Here is an 18,391-nt window from a genome sequence, read left to right as displayed (position 1 = left end):
CCAGAACCAACGACCCACCAGTGGGTCGGCTGCAGTGGCGCCCCCAAGGGGGGGGCGGCAGGGGGCCATGGTTACCAGGTCATAGAAAGGCTGACAGAATCAACTTTAAGACATAAAAGGGAAAACCTAAATAAATCAAATTGATTAAATTAAAAATGTAAAAAATGTGACATTTTTATTTTTGACTTGTTAAAATTCATCGGCCTGGTCTGGGCATCTGCTTGGTTAAGGTCAGAGGTCATTTAACGTGATGTTTGGATGTTTTTCTCAGTCAGGGTGTGAATACTTTATCCAGATGCTGCGTTTTGATTTGACCCGACCCGGAAAACTTTGCACAGAAACAGGTTCAGAAACAAGAGTCACAAAGAAACTTTATATAGTTTTCAAGTATTCAAAACTGTTAAATAAGTACAAGATGTGTTCACATGATTTACATATTGGACAATATCTGCCTGCTTTAGTTCTGCTAGCGCTCGGCAACGCTCCGCCCTCCACCTCTGGCCGCTGGAAGCTGGCGGCCGCACCTGGAAGAGTTTACAGTGAGAGAGGAGGGAGACGGCTGATTGGCCAACGGGGGCGGGACAAGACGCTGATTGGCTGCTGGTGATGTGAACGGTAACACAGAAACGGGTCGACGTTCCCAGCTGATCCCGCTCAGACAGCCGGAGGAGGAAGGCGGCGACAACCAATCAGGGATCAGGGATCTCTGAGCTGACCTCAGAGGAGGAAGAGGCGGACAAGGTCTTCCTCACAGAAGCTGAAGACAACTTCCTGTAAACAAACAAACACTTCCTGCCGCCGTCCTCCTGCGACTCCGGACAGGAAGTCTGAGTAGCACCACAGAAGAAGAGAGACAGGCTGTAGTGTCAGCGACGCCGAGAATCATGGGAAACTGGGAGAGGAGCGGGAAAACTCAGCTGGGGGGAAGAGGTCAGAGGTCAGAGGTCCTTCTGTACATCAGCTTCAGGTCAGAGCGTCGGCCCAGCCGGATTCTGCTGCCAAGTTCTGGTTCCGGTTCTGCTGTGACGCGAGGAGGAAGAGGAGGCCTGTGCTTTAATTCTGAAAGGCTGCAGAGCTGAGCAGCTTTCCTCCAGGGAATACCATCAGATTCTGGGTCAGCGAACCGGGCCGGAATCCGATTCCCAATCTGGGATTAAAAATCTGGAATACCGTTTGGAAATCAGAACCACAGGCAGAACCAGGTCGAGTTTATCCTGGTTGGGTTCAAATGTTTGTTGATTCAAACCAGGAATCCACATTTACCGTTCCAGAGTTTTCCAAACATACAATTCCAGGATTTGTTTTTCCCAGGTTTAGAATCACTTTGACTCGATTTTCCAAGAAAAAGCTAAATTGTTGTAAATAAATATGGAAAACATTTGTGTTTCCAGAAACTTCTCTGGAAACAACAGATTTGAATGAAGGTGATCCAGAGGGAACCGGATCCGTTCCGGAATAAACATTTCAACTTTGAAGTAAAAAAAGAAGCGGAAAGGAAGAAAGATTTGGGAATGTGAGTTTGGAAAAGCCTGAGGTGCTTTCTGGTCCGAAACGTATGTCAGGATATCGGATCTGAACTTCAACCATCAGTTTTAAAATGAAAACTGAAACCCAGATTCCTGATCTGTTTGGAAAAATGATCTGGAATAATGGAAAAATGAAGATGGATACGCCGTTTCCATTTTTATCTGGAAAATCTTATTTTTCCAGGCTGAAGCTGTTAGAATCCATTCTGCTCCTCTTAAAGGGACAGCGCAGCTTTTTGGGAAACTGACTCCATATATTTATTTTTTTCAAATATTAGCTTATTGTGACGTTTTCCTGAAGATCCGGACGGTTTTTTATGATGGTATTCCAGAAATCAGGAAGAATCAGCAGCTCTGTTTGGACTCAGCCTGCCCTAACGCTGTGATTCATTCAGGAACATGATTGGCTGTGGTGTTCTGGCTGCCGATTGGTGGACGCCCAGCAAAGCCGGCAGCAGAACCGGAAGCGGACCTGGCGGCGGAGCTGTTCTAATGCCTCTGGATAAACGGCTCTGAGCGCAGACACAGAGTAAAAACCTGCCTGGAGACAGAAGCCATGATCTGTACACTTTCTACACGTCCATGATGAAACAACAAGTGCATTCTCTTAAAGGAACAGTACAACTCAAAACAAAGCCCGTTTCCACTGGAGACTCGGCCGGATCCTGGACCGGATCCGGTCCGACTGGAAGTTCAGCGGAGAGCAGAGCTTTGCCGCGGGTCAACAGCACCCGGGCCGCTCCGGGATGATCCGAGTTCCACGTCACTTCCTGTCCATCATCAGCAACGGCGGTATTTACAGAAGCTTCAGGCGTTGAGTCGCAGAGACTGATCCTCCCTCCTCCTGGAGGAGATATCGATGTCGATGGAGTCTTTCCCCACAATCAACCGCAGACGCTTCGCCGGAGGAAGTGGAATGAAGTCGTCCTCAAAGTCGTTGTGGAAGTAGTCGTCATCTTCCTCCTCCTCCTCATCGTCGTCCTCGTCAGAGGAAGGGTCAGCCAGGACCTTCTGGGTGCGATGGCCGCCGCCGGCCGCGTCCCCGTTGGCCTGGAGCCGCCGGGCGTCGTCCTCCTTCCTCAGCTGGATTTTCAGCTTGGTTGCGTTGCCGTGGACGACGGGCGCAAAGCCGTTGTTGAGCTTGGCGATGTAGGAGCCGGCCTTGTCCTTGTCGTGCTCCTTGCTGAACTTGATGCTGATCTTGCTAGAGGAGGTGGGGCTGAGCGTGGATGAGGCCACGGCATCGGCGCCGTCAGCCGTCTTGCTGCTGCTGCTGTCCCTCCGCCGGCGGAGCGTCAGCTTGGGAATGCCGCCGCTGTTCTCCAGGATTAGCTGCGCGTCGTAGCGCGTGATGCGCCGCTTCTTCTTGGCCTTGTCCTGCGAGCGGCAGCTGCTCTTGCTCTTATCGCGGCGGAGGGATTTGCTGCCGTTGGCCACTCCGTTGTAGTCCCGGTGTCTGTCGGCGAAGCTCAGCAGCACGTTCCCGCCATCACGCCCCGCAGCAAACGGCTCGCAGTCAGAGCCTTCGCATTTGATGGTCCGCTCAGTCCGGAGTCGGGACGGTCGCTTCCGGCCTGAACACGAGCTCCTCCGGCCGTAGCCGCCGCCGCCGCCGCCGCCTAGCACCGGCGGCTGCGTCACGCCACCGCCGTGGTGCAGGTACTCGTCCATGTCCGCCGGCTCCGTTTTGATGACCACGCCGCCCGGTACCGGGCTGAGCCCGTCCATAGCTCCGGGCTCCAGCTTGGCGCCTGGCATGGGGTCCGGGGCCTTCAGGGTCCGCGTGGACCTGCGAGTCCTGTAGGCGGAGCCGCAGCCACCGTCGGGAAGGCCGCCGTTCTCTTTGGCGGCATGTCGGGTCAGGCAGCCCCTCGGGCCAAGCGGTGCCACCTCCGGACCGTCCTTCTCCTTCTTCACGGTGACGACGCTCTTACACGGCAACACCTTGGAGTCCCTGAGGCCCAGCGGGGCGGCGTCTGCGCGGGCCACCGCCGTCGTCCGCCTGCGGCTGCGCAGCCGCACCTTGCTGGGAGGCTTGGACTGGGAGCGAAGTCTCTTTGGTTCCCTGCTGCTGTTTCCTGGAGCCGGTTTGGAACATGAGGTAGAGACGGCTCGGGACACAGTCTGTCTGCTCGGGGTCCGGGTCCGGTACTTCAGACCCGGTGATGAAGACGATGAAGATGAAGTTCTGGTTCTGGCAGCTGCAGGGAAACAGAGACAGTGACCTCACAGTTACACAGGAAATAAAAGCTATATAAAACATTATTTTTTATTTAGTTTCTACATAATTTTAAGATATATGTTACTATGCATTAGATAGAAATACATTCAAAATGTATATTAAAAATAACAAACAATCACTCAACTTTATTCATACCACTATTGTTACAGTGAAATACTTTATGTAGTTTTATTACATAAAAAGAAATTAAAAAGTAAAACAAATATTAAACAAAGTTAAGATAAAGGTTATATTTTCTTTTAAAAATTTTAAAATACTGTGACTTGTAAAAAAAAAAGAAATATAAAAATAAATTAATATCACAAAACTTATTACAAATAAAATATCTATAAAAAGTTAAATACTTAGGAAATTCATAAAAATTCAAACATATATTAAAATATCTTAAATGTCAAAAGTAAAAGACTAATAAAAATATAACACATGTATACAATTAACTGACAAATTAAAGATGCAAAAATAAAATGAAGTACAAAAAATTATATATAAATATTTCATAAATATACAGTGACAACCAGGAAGCAGAGAATGCAAATCTAAAAAATGTACATAAAATTGCAAATATATAATTTAACAAAGAAAAAATATGAAACATAATAAAAGCTAAAGACAACAAAATCAATAAAAACTAAGAACTGATGTAATGCCTCCTGTCTGCAGATTCCAATCAATATTCTGATATTACTGATCCGTGGTGACTGGCAGCCTTACATTGATGTGTTTTTGGCATTTCCTGAGAGTCGACGTCGGTGTGGGATCCCACAGAGTGGCTGTCCGAGCTCCTGTTCCCTTCTCCGAGTTTCTTCAGCCGGTTGAGCCGCTTGTCCGTCTCCCGCAGCCCGTACTTGCTGTTGATGACCGGAACCTCCACCGGCAGCCCGGCTTTGGATTTGAAAGCACCGGTTCCCCGTCTGAACAGAACCGGAACAGAAACATGGTCAGCTCAAACTGGACTGAAAATCATGAAGTTTAGGATTTAACTGGAATGTGTTTCTGTTCTGACTGCAGCCAGACCTTCAGAGGAGTTTTTAATCCAGCCCATGTTTTAAGGTCCAGACGGTGCTGCTCACCTTTCACACGTATAACATTCACAAAACTCATTGCTTTCCCCAAAGAAGCCGTCTCCATAGTAACAGGAGATCTCCTCCCCGGGCTCGATGTCCCTCAGGACCTTGACGCAGGCCGTGTCTCGGCCCGTCGACACAAACTGCAAACACAGAACCCGTCAGGACCGCTTCCAACGGCCCGGCAGCCAATCAGGAGCGGCCAGCAGCCTACCTTACAGTTCGGCCGGCAGTCTGAGGAAGAGGAGCAGAGGAGGAAGAGGAGCAGAAGTTAGAGGGAGCAGCAGCAGCAAGGGGATCAGAGGAGGAGGCGGGGCTTACCGTGGTTGATGAAGGCGGCCGGGCCGAGCCACAGCTGGGCGCAGTTCTTCCTGGTGGAGTACATGACGCTGAAGTCGTTCTCTCCGTGGCGCAGCAGCATGTTCTCCTCGCTCTCCGACAGCTCGGCGATGCAGCCCACCAGGAACTCGATCTTATCGTTCCTCTTCCTACGAGACAGCAACAGAGGAGAGGCTCATCAACCTGGCCTCCATCAGCGCTGAATCGGGCCGGCTGCACGAAGGCGGGCCGGCTGCACGGAGGCGGGCCGGCTGCACGAAGGCGGGCCGGCTGCACGAAGGCGGGCCGGCTGCACGAAGGCGGGCCGGCTGCACGAAGGCGGGCCGGCTGCACGAAGGCGGGCCGGCTGCACGAAGGCGGGCCGGCTGCACGAAGGCGGGCCGGCTGCACGGCAACAGAACAATTCTTCCTTACAGCACTGCAACGATTTACTGATCAAGGCTGCAATGACCCATCCATGCAGCAACAGAGCGATTCATCAAAGCAGCAGCATCATGGAAACGGCTGCAGTTTGACGAATCAAAGGAACCATCAGAAGAATCAGTGGATCCCGTCCAGATCCAGTCCAGATCCAGTCCGGGTCCCTGGAGGAAGTAGCAACAAGATGATCTCACCATTCCTTCGTAGCCACGATTTTGGCTCCGTTCTGCTCCGATGAATAGCGATTACAGGGCAGAATCTCGAAGCCGCTGTCTGCCGTGAATATCCGCAGGTAGACAAACACCTGGAGGGAGCAGAGAGTTAGAGCCAGGTGGAAGAGGCGACGCGTCGAACGAGAGGCGGAGCGCTGCGGCGGCGTTTACGTGCTGCTTGAAGAGCTTCTCCTGAGCCTTGGACTTGTGCAGGAACAGGTTCCGGCACCAGTCTCCCGTCGTCAGCGCCTTGTAGGCCTTCTCCATGTTGTCGTGTTTCTTAAAGCGCTCGATGATTTCCTTCAGCTCCTCCTGCCGTCCTTTGATTGGCCGGAATCTGGTAGGAGGAGTTTCAAAAGAGCGATGTGATGTCACCAGAGGAAACGTGATGCAGACCGAAGAGGAAAAAAAACGTACAGTTTTATCTAAAATATTATGGTAATAAAAATAATATATTAAAGTCAATAAAAATATAACAGTAAAGAGATAAAGATATTAAAATATGTAGTACAATAGAATATAAAAAATATCAAATTACATAAAAAAAATTAACAAAAAATTACATTAAAAATTTTAATATAAAAATAGAAATAGGAAGAAAAAAATTACAAATAAAAGATTTTGATGAATTAATTTTTTGGAAATATAAAGATATTAAAACACATACTAAAGAAGGTTAAATATAAAAAGTTAAAGAATTTAAAATTACACGAAATCTAATATATATATATATATATATATATATATATACATATATACACATAAAACTAATAATTACAAATAAATAAAAAAATACAAAAATAAATGAGGCACAAAATGATATCTAAAATATTTTATAAATATAGAATAAAAATAGGAAGCAGACAATACAAGTAATAAAAAAGATAGAAAAAAAATAAGATTCAAGCAATTATAAAGAAAAAATTTAATATATTGTAAAAGATAAAGATGATAAAATGGGTAAACGGACCTGGTGTTCATCTTGTGTGTCTGGAAGCCCAGGTAGGGGTCCAGGATGAGGCTGGTGGTCAGGTCATCGTTCTCACACAGCTCCTTGGCGGTCATCCCTGACGACGGCACGTAGCGCCGCTCCGCCTCCAGGCTGGCGCCATTACACCCTGCAGGAACCACAGAGCTGCGTCAGCCTCCGGATCGTACAGCCGGCGGCGCGCCTGGCTGCGCTCTCAACTCACTGCGGCTGCATCTGCGGCTGCGCGGGTGGCTCCTGCTGTGGCGCAGCGATGTCCGCTGCGGTTGCTGGGAGCGAGTCTGGCTCACCGGTTGATCGCTGCTGGTCAACTTGTTCCCGTGGCGTCTGCCATTTAATACCATGTTCTTGGATTCGCCCAGCCACTTCATGCCCACAAGCCCCCTGCTCCAGTTTCATTTAGTCGCTCAGATGAAGATGCTCGAGTGGGGAAGACCGGCCTGGTTAGAAACCTGCAAACAGAGCAGAAAACAGGTGAAAAACCCCACAATCTGATTGGATGAGCGGTGAGCAAACCTTCCCCAGGGAGAAAAACACATCAACCTTCTGCAACATTATTTACTCTTTACTGAATTATAAGTTGAAAAAGTTTTTTTTCCCCATTTCTTGTATATGAACGTTTCCAAATACGTAAAAAAAAAAAAAGCTATATTAGCTGACAAATTTATCAAGTCAAATATTCCAGACTTTCATGTTGATTTGAAATGGCCCCACTGCGCCTCCTAGCGGTAACTCCAAACACTGCACCCTGCCAGCAGCGCTCAGTCCTCTGAAGTTGCTTCTGAGCCCTGAGGGACTCCACCTGGAGGTCTGCTGGGGTTTCTGGCGCCAAGCCATCAGCAGAAGACGAAGAACTGGTCAGAATGGTGAATGACTGGCTGCTGCTGTCCAAACCTCCCCCTGGACGAGGAACACGGACCCTATCGTACATGATCCATCACACTGTCCGTCAGTGTGGGGTGGTGGACATAGGGTAACAAACTGGGACCGGGTCCTGAATCGTTCCATCAGAACCAGCGGGAAGTTCTGCAGCAGAAGCGTGGCTGGATCAGAGCAACATGGCCCAGCCTGGTCACCAGTTCTCCACACATTTCAGTTAACAACAAACAAAACAGCTTAATCAGAACAATAACTACACAAACAAAACAGCAGCTAATAGACTACTCTCATTTTATTTATTTTTATACCTCTTTCACCTTTATGGTATGATTCAGAAATATCCTTAGACATGATTTGTCAGATTACTGAATTGCTCTATTATTTCATCCATTGGGTTATTTGAACCAACCTGGAATTATTTATTCATGTTCATACAGTCATGTTCAATGACAATGAAAACTATTTTAGTGTACAGTATATTGATGCCAGGTGAAAATGTTGACATTGTCAATGGTCACAATGTTATGATAATTTTAAGTGGTCTCGCAGCGCCCCTAAGTGGTAACCTCAAGCACTGCAGCAGCTGTCAGGTGAACGGTCCTTTTTACTGTAATTTACCATTTGAATCCCGATTTTTAAGGCTTAAATGGCCGAATAGTTAAAATTTTCGTATTTCAATCACGTATAAGGTAGAATAGTTGTGTAATCGGTCATCTAAGCATTGAGTGCTTCGTGTTATTAGCTGTCAAGGCTAACGTTAGCACCAAACAAACAGCATTCCGATCAGGATAATGAGGCTGTGGGAACCCGGAAGGCCACGCCGACGGCTGAGGCCGACTGTGTTGACATGCTGCGCTGGTGTCGAACCAGCAACCGTCAGAACCACAGCCAAAAATGTAACCCTGGGGCCGACTAAGCCGGGCCGGCGTGACAGCACAACACAGCCGCTGCAGTCCCATAAACAGCCCCATAATTCCCCGCTGAGCATCCCGGCTGCTCACCAAACCCACCCCGGTCCAGTCTGGGAACACCGGTTTAAAGAACCGTGGTCCCCGCACTCTGCTAGCTACAACCTCAGCAGAATGCTAAGCGAGCTTAACAGAAGAATATATCAGTTAAGCTTTATTGTTTATTTCCAAACAATAAAGCGATACACATTTAATCCAGACTGGAAGCTGGGCTCTTCTGGGTGTTCGGAACCGAACAAAAACTGAGCTATGTCCCGGCGGAGCTCGACTGTTTCCGGACACCGACACTCACTGCTTTCGCTCCGGCTGCCCCGTTAGCGTTAGCTCTGCTGGCTAATTTTCTCCCTGCCAGGAGGGTTAACGGCAGTTTGCAGCCGAGAGGATCGAGCCTCCAGCGGTCGCAAGAGGCTGCGAGAGTCCCGGAACGATTATCCCTCACGAGAGCTTTCCACACGTTTAAATGCCCACGACACGAACAATACTCACAATATTACGGATTGAGAAACAAAACAGCGGTCCTAATCCAGATCCGTTACAAGACCCAGGAAGAAATATCACAGCAAACACATTATTGTTGTTTTTCTCTGGAAATTAACATTAAAATTCAAGATGGCGGCCTGGCACAGGCGAGAGGGAGCCGCATCACAGCCCTCCGACAGAAAATAGATCCCTGAAATACGCCAGCAGTTCCGTCGGATCCACGCCGAAACGAGACACTGCGCGTGAATCGGCCTGAGTAAAACACGGGGAGTGGACACCGTGGAACATTTTTTCTCTCATCTGTCATATTGAAGGGAAATTAAATATGTTTAATTATATTTTTACATCCTGTCGGATGCACACACAAAAGTAGTGCTGCATAAACAAACATCTTTACGCACCAGAGTTCAGAGATGGTGAGTGTTCGGTTCTGACAGGAGAACCGCAGCCGAACCCGACCAGAACAAACGAAGTTCGGTCCAAAAACATTTATAGAGTTTCACATATGCTTCACGCTCACTTCCGCTGATACGGGGGCGCTGCGGGTCGGTAGAGCATTTCCTCCAGCAAGCAGCTAATCTGTTAATATTTAATTTTTAAAAAGTAATTATTTGATTTGGATCATTTTAATGCAATCTCATTAGTTACCCGCACTTCAGTGTGTTTCTTGCAACTTTATTTCATATTGCTGCTACTTTATCTTATTTTGTTGAACTATTTCTATTTGATTGATAACTACGTTCATATATATCGCTAACTTTAACCACATTTTATTTTGTACTCGTATTTAATTTCATCACAGGAACTTCAGCAACATGTTTATTTCCTATTTGAAATACATTTTAATATATATTTTTTAAATTGTTCAGATTTTTTATTTCAACTACTTTACTATTGTGTGCTTCTTTTGATTTATCAATTTAAATTAAATTATTCAGAGCATATTTTAAATTTAGCTGTTGTGTTTTTATACCTCTTGTCCACTGGATTGGAAATACTCTAGCACTCAGAACAAACTGAAAATGTTGTTATAATTTTATTTATTTACATTTAGTTTAAAATTTAATAATGTCAAACTTCATAACAATCTTCGGAGAGTCTGGTAACACTGCAATTTTAAATGTGGGTAGAGTTGAGAAGGAAAAAATATCCTAATAGAATGATTTATTATGAAGTTAAGTCAGAGCCGGACTGAGGTTATACAGGAAACTGTGCAGAATTTGATTTGAAAGCCCCCTCCCAGTTAATTGGTAATGTTTTCATAACTCTTAGAGTTTTTATTCTGTGAAGAGATTGGATTTTCCAGGAGGCTGAAGTGAGCAGCTGATCGGACCAATCCGCTCTGGATCTAAGCTAACTTCAGCAACATTGTGCATAACCAGAAACATGAGGAGGAATCACTCTCTGTGAACAAGAAGAAGTGTTCAACAGAACCAGAACGACTGTCTGCTGGGATCAGGAGAAGCACTGAGTTTCTTCAATGAAAAGAAAAACAGAGACAACTCAAAGTTGATGACAGCAGTAACACTGCTTTCAACGAAAGGTACCTCTTTAAAATCCTTCACTGTTAGGGTTTCGTATAATCGCCTGAGATAATTAGGTTATTTTAACAAATCAAGGTTATTTTGTTATAAAAGCACCTGAATAAGATTCCTGAAAGTCATTTTTGGCAGGAGTGTCCCAAGTGTGGCCCGTGGGCCTCTTGCGTTCCTCTGAAGGATTTTGGGCGGCCCAAATGAAGCAAGTCTGGCCTGCATAGGTGGTAGATGGAGATGGAAACGTTTTCAGCATATTTTACAGCTAAACAGCATATTGTTAAGAAAATATTAGGCACCGAAATGTAGATTCCCATTTTTAACAAAGTTTTTGCATTTATCTAGAAACATAAACATTGACCTACTTTTTATCAGCAGCAAATATTACTTAATATGTAAGAAAACAACCCAAAAAATGAAAAAACTGTGGGATTTCTTTATGTTTTGTGTCTACAATCATTTACATGTCTGTTTTCTCCAAAAATCCAAATATAACATTTAAATTGCTCAGTTTATTATCAAGCATCTAAAATAAAAAAGGCACCAAAAGTTTGTTTTAAAAATGCTATTAATATTTTACTAACTTTGGCCCTCGACAGCTCTGAGTTATGGCCTTTGTTTGTCAACCCAAGATTATCATCAGGCTTTCTCCCATCCCTAAAACAAAGCTATAAAGATAAAGTTTTAATATTCTACTTGTTGTCTGTTTAGTGAAGCATCTGAAAGTCGCTGCAGTGATATTTTCTGACATGTTGTTCCGGCTGCAGATCAGAGGAACATAGAGGAGTCCAGGAACCTTGACGTTTGTCCTGGAGCGCTGCCCAGAATCGGCCCCAGGAACCTGAACTGTGTGGGCGTTAAGACTCCACAGCGGGATTTCAGTGATTTCACCATGTTTTCAGGCATGTGGGCTGCATCATGTGTGAAGAAGCAGCTGTCATGGAAACAACCTAAATACCTTCTCAACTGACAGACCTTTGACCTTCTCTTGTCTGATGAAGATGATTCTGGAAGCTGAGCTCCAAAAAACATCATTGAACATTATTGTTACGGCTTCAGTGGGTCTCTGCCCTTTTTTCCTTTTAGGGTTCTGCAGACAGGTCTCTGCAGGTGATGCGTGTTGCCCTGATTGGTGTTCTGCAGCTTTAAAACTGCCAGGCATGCAGCAGTCAGGAGGCTTTTCCCTCCTCTCTCCTCAGAACCCCATTTGGTTTGGTTTGTATCTTTTGGTTGAGATTTGTTAGGTTTGTTTAGCATTTGCTTATTTCTGGTCAATTATAGGTTCTGCTTTAATCTATGTTGGTTTCTCATTACAGGTATTCTTTTTTCAGGGTTATTTCTTTAATATAATTTAATAAATTCTATTTTCATTCAGTTACTAAATCCTTGTGTGGTCTCCTTTTAATGTTACCCCATCAAACGAGCCTGGTGGACGTAACATTGTGGGAGCTCGTCCAATTTATGTGGACTAATTAGGCTTGTTTGGCCTTATTATTGGGTTCAGGTTGCAGTTACATGCCCCTGACTTTGGTTTGCCTGTATTGCAGGTTATTTGTAGGTTTTTTGGCTAGTTTAAGGTGTTTAACCTTACTAGATTTTGGACATTTTTGATGTTCCATATGTATGTTGTTGGAGGTCCATGAGGATTTTTGTACTTTTGTTGGAGGGGGGAGAGAGGATCTTGTTTTGTAATAGGTAAGTGCTGTCTGGTATTTGTTTTTGGCAACTCCATTTTAGACGACCCTGTTTGTTGTTTTAGTTTGTTATTTTTGGGTTGGACTCTGGGCTGAGGGCACCGCCGTGGTTTGCTGCCTGAGAGGTCTTGGCCTGGAGGGATTTGCTGCCAGCGGTATCTTGGTGCTTAAAGTGCCTTGGCTCTTGGAGGAAGGCCTGAAGACTAGGCTAAGCTTAGTCAGGGTTTTGGCATTTAGATAGTTGTAGGAAAATGGAGGTCTGCCATTTGTTGGTGCCAGTCATGCACTTCCTTGTGGTTGGTTAAATAATTTGGTATACTTTGACTTGTAGTATTTTTTTGGAAGTGGGTTTGTTGGGTTGGTCTGGTTTGAGAATGGATACTGTGAGTTCTTTTTTGTCTTCTCCAACATTAGAACTCTTGGAAAAGCTTACAAAGGAGCAGATTCGTCAAGTAGCTGAACACTTTAAAGTTGATCTTGAAGATGTAAAAGGATTAAGATTACCTCCACTAAGGAGTTTTTTAAAAGACGAACTTATAAAACTGAAAGTCTTTAATGTCTCTCTTTCAGATGCTGATGTGACAGATGAAACTTCCCTTGGTTCAGATTCTTTAACTGGTGCTCCAAGGTTGGAAGATGAATTGTCAAGCTCAACAGTTTCTCAAGCTTCTCAATTAAAGTTTCAGTCTAAGAAAACTGAGATGGAAATGCAGTTGGAGTTAGAAAAATTACGGCTAGCACATGAGCTTGAGGAGAGAAAACTAGCTTTACAGGAAAAGCGGCTAGCTCATGAGCAAGAAGAAAAGAGGTTAGCACATGAGTTGGAGGTGAAGAAACTGTCTTTGGAAGCTGAGCGTCTGAAGTTGAGGTCTGAGGGCAGGTTAAGTGGTGGATCTGTTAATCTGTCTCAAGGTGGTAATGGGTTTTCTGGACATAACTTGGTTAACATGTTGAAGCTGTTGCCTAAGTTTAATGAACAAGATCCTGATGTGTTTTTCTCTTTGTTTGAGGACATGGCAGAGGACAATGACTGGAGTGATCTAGATTGCTCCATGCTGCTGCAAAGTGTGCTGGTGGGTAAGGCCCAAGAAGCTTATGTTTCATTAGCTTCAGCTGAAAGAAAGGTATACAAATCTGTTAAAGAAGCTGTTTTGAAAGCTTATGAACTGGTTCCTGAGCATTACAGACAACAATTTAGGAACTGCAGGAAAGCTGAAAAACAGTCAAATACAGATCTTGTCAGAGAATTAAACACCCAGTTTCATCGCTGGTTATCAGCTGAAGGTGTGGATGATTTTGAATCACTTTGTGACTTGATGGTGTTGGAACAGTTCAAGAACATTATTCCAGATCGGGTGGCCATATATATTAATGAACAAAAGGTAAAAACTGCTGCTAAAGCTGCTGTCTTAGCAGACGAGTATGTTCTGACCCATAAAGCTGTGAGGGATTCTAATTTGAAAGGTGACCACAGCCTTAAGGAATTTCATCACGACCGGTTTCCTGGTAAAAATAGATTGGATCCTACATTGAGATCTAAAGCGGACTTGGTTTGTAACTATTGTCGCCAGAAGGGACACTGGAAAAATGAGTGCCCTCTGAATACTAAAACTAAATCAAGTAGGGGTAAACAGGATCATCGAAAACCTGTGGCTTTAGCCAGTGTTGCACAGTTGCATTCAGTGGAGTCTACACCTCTGCCTAAAGTTGAAAGTGTAAGACCAACCGTTTTAGCTGCACCTCTTGACTTCCAGTCTTTTTCAGAGCCGACTGATTCAGATCCCCAGACTTTTGAGAAGGATGTCGGACAAGATTACGCTCCTTTCATCACACATGGGTTTGTTTCTCTGAATGGAAGTTCAAATAAAGTGGCTGTAAAGATTCTGCGTGACACCGGAGCTTCTGAATCTTTCATATTGGATTCTGTTTTGCCATTTTCTTCATGTTCTGATACTGGTCGTAGTGTCTTAATTAGAGGTATTGGGATGGAAACTTTCTCTGTGCCTCTCCATAGGATCTACTTGCAGTCAGAACTGGTACAAGGAGAAGTAACGATGGGTGTTCGTCCTTCTCTGCCTGTGGAAGGTGTGTCTCTCATTTTAGGAAACAATCTGGCAGGTGGACGTGTGTGGCGAGATGTTGCACCTCCTCTAGTGGTCCGAGCGTCTCCATCTGTTTCCATGTCAGACAAATGTGCTCAAGACTTTCCTGAGGCATTTCCAGCTTGTGCAGTAATTCGTGCCATCAGTCGTGCTTTGGCTGATAAGGAGGTTGAGTTTGGTAAGCCTAGTTCTGTTGAGAAGACTGCCTGTTTGCCAACTCTTCCTGTTCCTTTGTCACTCAGTGAGTTGATTGCAGCCCAGCAGGAGGACACAACCTTAGCTGCTCTGTTTGACCAAGTCCAGACAGCTGAACAGGACACAAAAACGTCATGTGGGTATTTTGTACAAGAAGATCTGTTGGTACGTAAATGGTTACCTTACAGTGACAAGGATATTGTTGGTCCAATTTATCAAGTTGTTGTTCCAGTCAAGTTCAGAAACCTTGTCTTGAAAACTGCTCATGGAGAATTGTCTGGTCATTTTGGAGTCAATAAAACTTATAATAGAGTTTTACGTCATTTTTATTGGCCACGTCTGAAAAAAGATGTTGCTTATTTTGTGAAAACCTGTCACACTTGTCAACTAACTGGGAAACCTAATCAGACTTTGAAACCAGCTCCACTTTTTCCAATACCCGCGGTTGGTAAGCCTTTTGAACACTTGATCATTGACTGTGTTGGCCCACTGAGTCCTTCAAAGTCAGGATCGGTGTATTTACTGACGGTTATGTGTAAAAGCACTCGTTATCCTGCAGCATATGCTCTGAAAACCATTACAACAAAGTCGGTGGTCAAAGCTTTGTCTAATTTTATTTCAGTGTTTGGAATCCCAAAGACCATTCAAACTGACAGAGGTACCAATTTCACTTCACGCATGTTTGGTGAGATTTTGAAACAACTTGGTGTAGTCCATCAACAAAGCAGTGCTTATCATGCTCAAAGCCAGGGGGCGCTAGAGCGTTTTCACCAAACCCTGAAGGCATTGTTGAGGGCATACTGCACAGAGTTGAGTAGAGACTGGGAAGAAGGTCTGCCTTGGCTACTTCTGGCAGCTCGTGAAGTTGTACAAGAGAGCACAGGATTCAGTCCAAATGAACTAGTGTTTGGACATCATGTGCGTGGTCCTCTTGCTATTTTAAAAACTAACTTGGAGAGGTCTGAGCCACCATCAAACCTGTTTGACTACGTCAATGGTTTTCGTCGCAGACTTTTCTTGGCTGGCAAACTAGCTTCTGAGAATCTTAAAAAGACTCAGAAGAAAATGAAGCAATGGTTTGACCAGAAAGCTGAAAACAGAGTGTTTCATCCAGGAGCTAAGGTGCTTGCCTTACTCCCCATTCAGGGTTCACCTTTTCAGGCAAAGTTTTATGGTCCGTATTCTGTGTTGAGACAGGTGTCAGCCCAAGACTACGTGGTTTCTACCCCAGACCGTAAACGACCAACTCAGCTTTGCCATGTAAACTTACTGAAGCCTTACTTTGGTTGTACTTTGGAAGATAAAGATGTCAAGGCAGTTGCTGCTTCTGTGAAGGCAGACTTGAGCTGCAACGCAGGCTTAGATGAGGATGTGCAGACTCCAGATGACGCTGTGTTCCAGCCCAGACTTAAAAACTCTGAGATGTTGTCTAACATACAAACATTATTGAGTCATTTGTCTGCAGAAAGAAGTGAGCAGTTGAAGCAGTCCATTATGGATTTTCAAGCCTTGTTCAGTGACATTCCGACATGTACTAATTTAATCGAGCATGACATAGATGTGGGAGATGCGCAGCCCATCCGTCAACATTTTTATCGTATTCCTCCTGAGAAAAGTAAATTTTTGGAGTCAGAAATTCAGTATTTGCTGGACAATGGCCTGGCTAAACCATCTTGTTCCAGTTGGGCCTCGCCATGTTTGCTGGTTAAAAAACCTGACGGTACTTATAGATTCTGTACTGATTATAGGAAACTGAACAGCATTACAAAGCCTGACTCCTATCCACTTCCTCGGATGGAAGATTGTGTCGATCAGGTTGGAACTGCAAAGTATGTGAGTAAATTTGATTTGCTCAAAGGTTACTATCAAGTACCCTTGTCTGCTCGAGCCCAAGAGGTGTCTTCTTTTATTGTACCATCAGGATTATACTCTTACACTGTGATGAGTTTTGGCCTTAGAAATGCACCTGCCACTTTCCAGCGGTTGATGAATGAAGTAGTGGCTGGATTGGAAGGCTGTGCTGTCTACTTGGATGATGTAGTGGTCTTCAGTGACACCTGGAATGAACACGTGCTACGTATCCGGAAGTTGTTTCAGCGTCTTCAGGATGCTCGTCTAACTGTGAACTTGGCTAAATGTGAGTTTGCAAGAGCTACAGTGACTTATTTGGGAAAAGTAGTTGGGCAAGGACAAGTGAAACCAGTGAGGGCTAAAGTCCAAGCCATTGATGGTTTCCCACCTCCTTCCTCAAAAAAGGAGTTGATGAGGTTTTTGGGGATGGTGGGTTACTATAGAAACTTTTGTGAGAATTTTTCTACTGTAGTGGCTCCATTAACTGACCTATTAAAGGCTAAAGTCCAGTTTAGGTGGTCAACAGCTTGTCAGAAGGCATTTGAAAATGTCAAGTTCCTTTTGAGCACTGCACCAGTTTTGGCTGCTCCAAGATTAGACCGGCCATTCCAGGTACAGGTTGATGCAAGTCAAGTGGGTGCAGGAGCCATTTTGTTGCAGACTGATGAAGAAGGGGTTGACCATCCAGTGTGTTTCTTTTCTAAGAAGTTCAATCAACATCAACTTAATTATTCGACCATTGAGAAAGAGGCCTTGGCTCTTATTTGGGCACTCCAGCACTTTGATGTGTATGTGGGTGGGGGTGAGTTTCCTGTTGTGGTATATTCAGATCATAACCCTTTGACCTTTTTGCACTCTTTACAGAGCCCCAATCAGCGGTTGATGTGATGGGCCTTATTTCTACAGCCTTACAACCTTGAAATTCGGCACATTCGAGGCACTGAAAATGTGCTGGCTGATGCATTGTCTCGTGCCATTGATGGACCAGACTAACAGGAAAAAATGCCTACAGAGGTCCTGGTTGGATCCTCTGATTTAAGGGGGAAGGTGTTACGGCTTCAGTGGGTCTCTGCCCTTTTTTCCTTTTAGGGTTCTGCAGACAGGTCTCTGCAGGTGATGCGTGTTGCCCTGATTGGTGTTCTGCAGCTTTAAAACTGCCAGGCATGCAGCAGTCAGGAGGCTTTTCCCTCCTCTCTCCTCAGAACCCCATTTGGTTTGGTTTGTATCTTTTGGTTGAGATTTGTTAGGTTTGTTTAGCATTTGCTTATTTCTGGTCAATTATAGGTTCTGCTTTAATCTATGTTGGTTTCTCATTACAGGTATTCTTTTTTCAGGGTTATTTCTTTAATATAATTTAATAAATTCTATTTTCATTCAGTTACTAAATCCTTGTGTGGTCTCCTTTTAATGTTACCCCATCAAACGAGCCTGGTGGACGTAACATTATGTTTAATATGTATTTGGTCTGGGCTCAAGAAAAGCAATGAAAAGGAGCAAATACGACAGTTAAAAATCTTCACTCTATTTATAATAGCTTTCATCAGATTTACTAGAGTTTAATTAAATGTTGGTATATTTATTTAATATAACATCTATTTTTGTTTTTAATTTAATCCAGTCATTTTTATTTTAACATGTTTATTTTGTTGCAAATCTATTAAACTTAATTTAGTTTTTAGAATATTATTTTAGATATTTGATTGTTGCTTTAATTTCTTTATCTTAATTTAATGCATTTAATTTTGTTTTAGTACATTATGATATATTCAAATTTTCTGTATTTTGATGGTGGCTACTTGTATCTTAGTATTTATTTAGTATAATTTGGTGTAAAAGATTTCCTTTGTGATTCACTGAATTTACAGAAAATATTTGAACTTTTTTTAGTCTCATAAA

The 18,391-nt window shown here is 44.3% G+C and overlaps 2 protein-coding genes across 4 annotated transcripts; one reads left to right on the top strand and one right to left on the bottom strand.

Annotated features, from left to right (window-relative positions):
- Positions 1-353: 353 nt before the first annotated feature.
- On the bottom strand, positions 354-9,604 carry kmt5b (lysine methyltransferase 5B). 2 transcript variants are annotated; one of them, XM_014969116.2, is made up of 10 exons: positions 9,520-9,604; positions 6,997-7,243; positions 6,774-6,921; positions 5,975-6,140; positions 5,786-5,895; positions 5,154-5,320; positions 5,047-5,066; positions 4,839-4,975; positions 4,480-4,679; positions 354-3,727 (listed from the first exon to the last, which is right to left on the bottom strand). In XM_014969116.2, exons 2-10 carry the CDS (start codon positions 7,160-7,162, stop codon positions 2,334-2,336), a joined length of 2,508 nt encoding a protein of 835 aa, XP_014824602.2. In that variant the 5' UTR covers positions 7,163-7,243; positions 9,520-9,604; the 3' UTR covers positions 354-2,333. The 2 variants fall into 2 exon arrangements, with proteins under 2 accessions (XP_014824602.2, XP_014824601.2); XM_014969115.2 differs by lacking the exon at positions 9,520-9,604 and adding an exon at positions 9,125-9,315.
- LOC106904688 (uncharacterized) lies at positions 9,355-17,881 on the top strand. 2 transcript variants are annotated; one of them, XM_088004568.1, is made up of 3 exons: positions 9,355-9,534; positions 10,501-10,661; positions 11,421-17,881. In XM_088004568.1, the coding sequence occupies exon 3, from the start codon at positions 12,722-12,724 to the stop codon at positions 17,381-17,383; it is 4,662 nt and encodes a 1,553-aa protein (XP_087860694.1). In that variant the 5' UTR covers positions 9,355-9,534; positions 10,501-10,661; positions 11,421-12,721; the 3' UTR covers positions 17,384-17,881. The 2 variants fall into 2 exon arrangements, with proteins under 2 accessions (XP_087860694.1, XP_087860693.1); XM_088004567.1 differs by lacking the exon at positions 9,355-9,534 and having other exon boundaries at positions 9,608-10,661.
- The last annotated feature ends 510 nt before the right edge of the window (positions 17,882-18,391 follow it).

Source organism: Poecilia mexicana, unplaced genomic scaffold (assembly GCF_051168715.1).
Source record: "Poecilia mexicana isolate PSO_F unplaced genomic scaffold, ASM5116871v1 scaffold_3, whole genome shotgun sequence".
Classification (NCBI taxonomy): domain Eukaryota; kingdom Metazoa; phylum Chordata; class Actinopteri; order Cyprinodontiformes; family Poeciliidae; genus Poecilia; species Poecilia mexicana.
The sequence above is the reverse complement of the archived record's forward strand: the minus strand, read 5'-3'. Positions and strand labels throughout refer to the sequence as shown.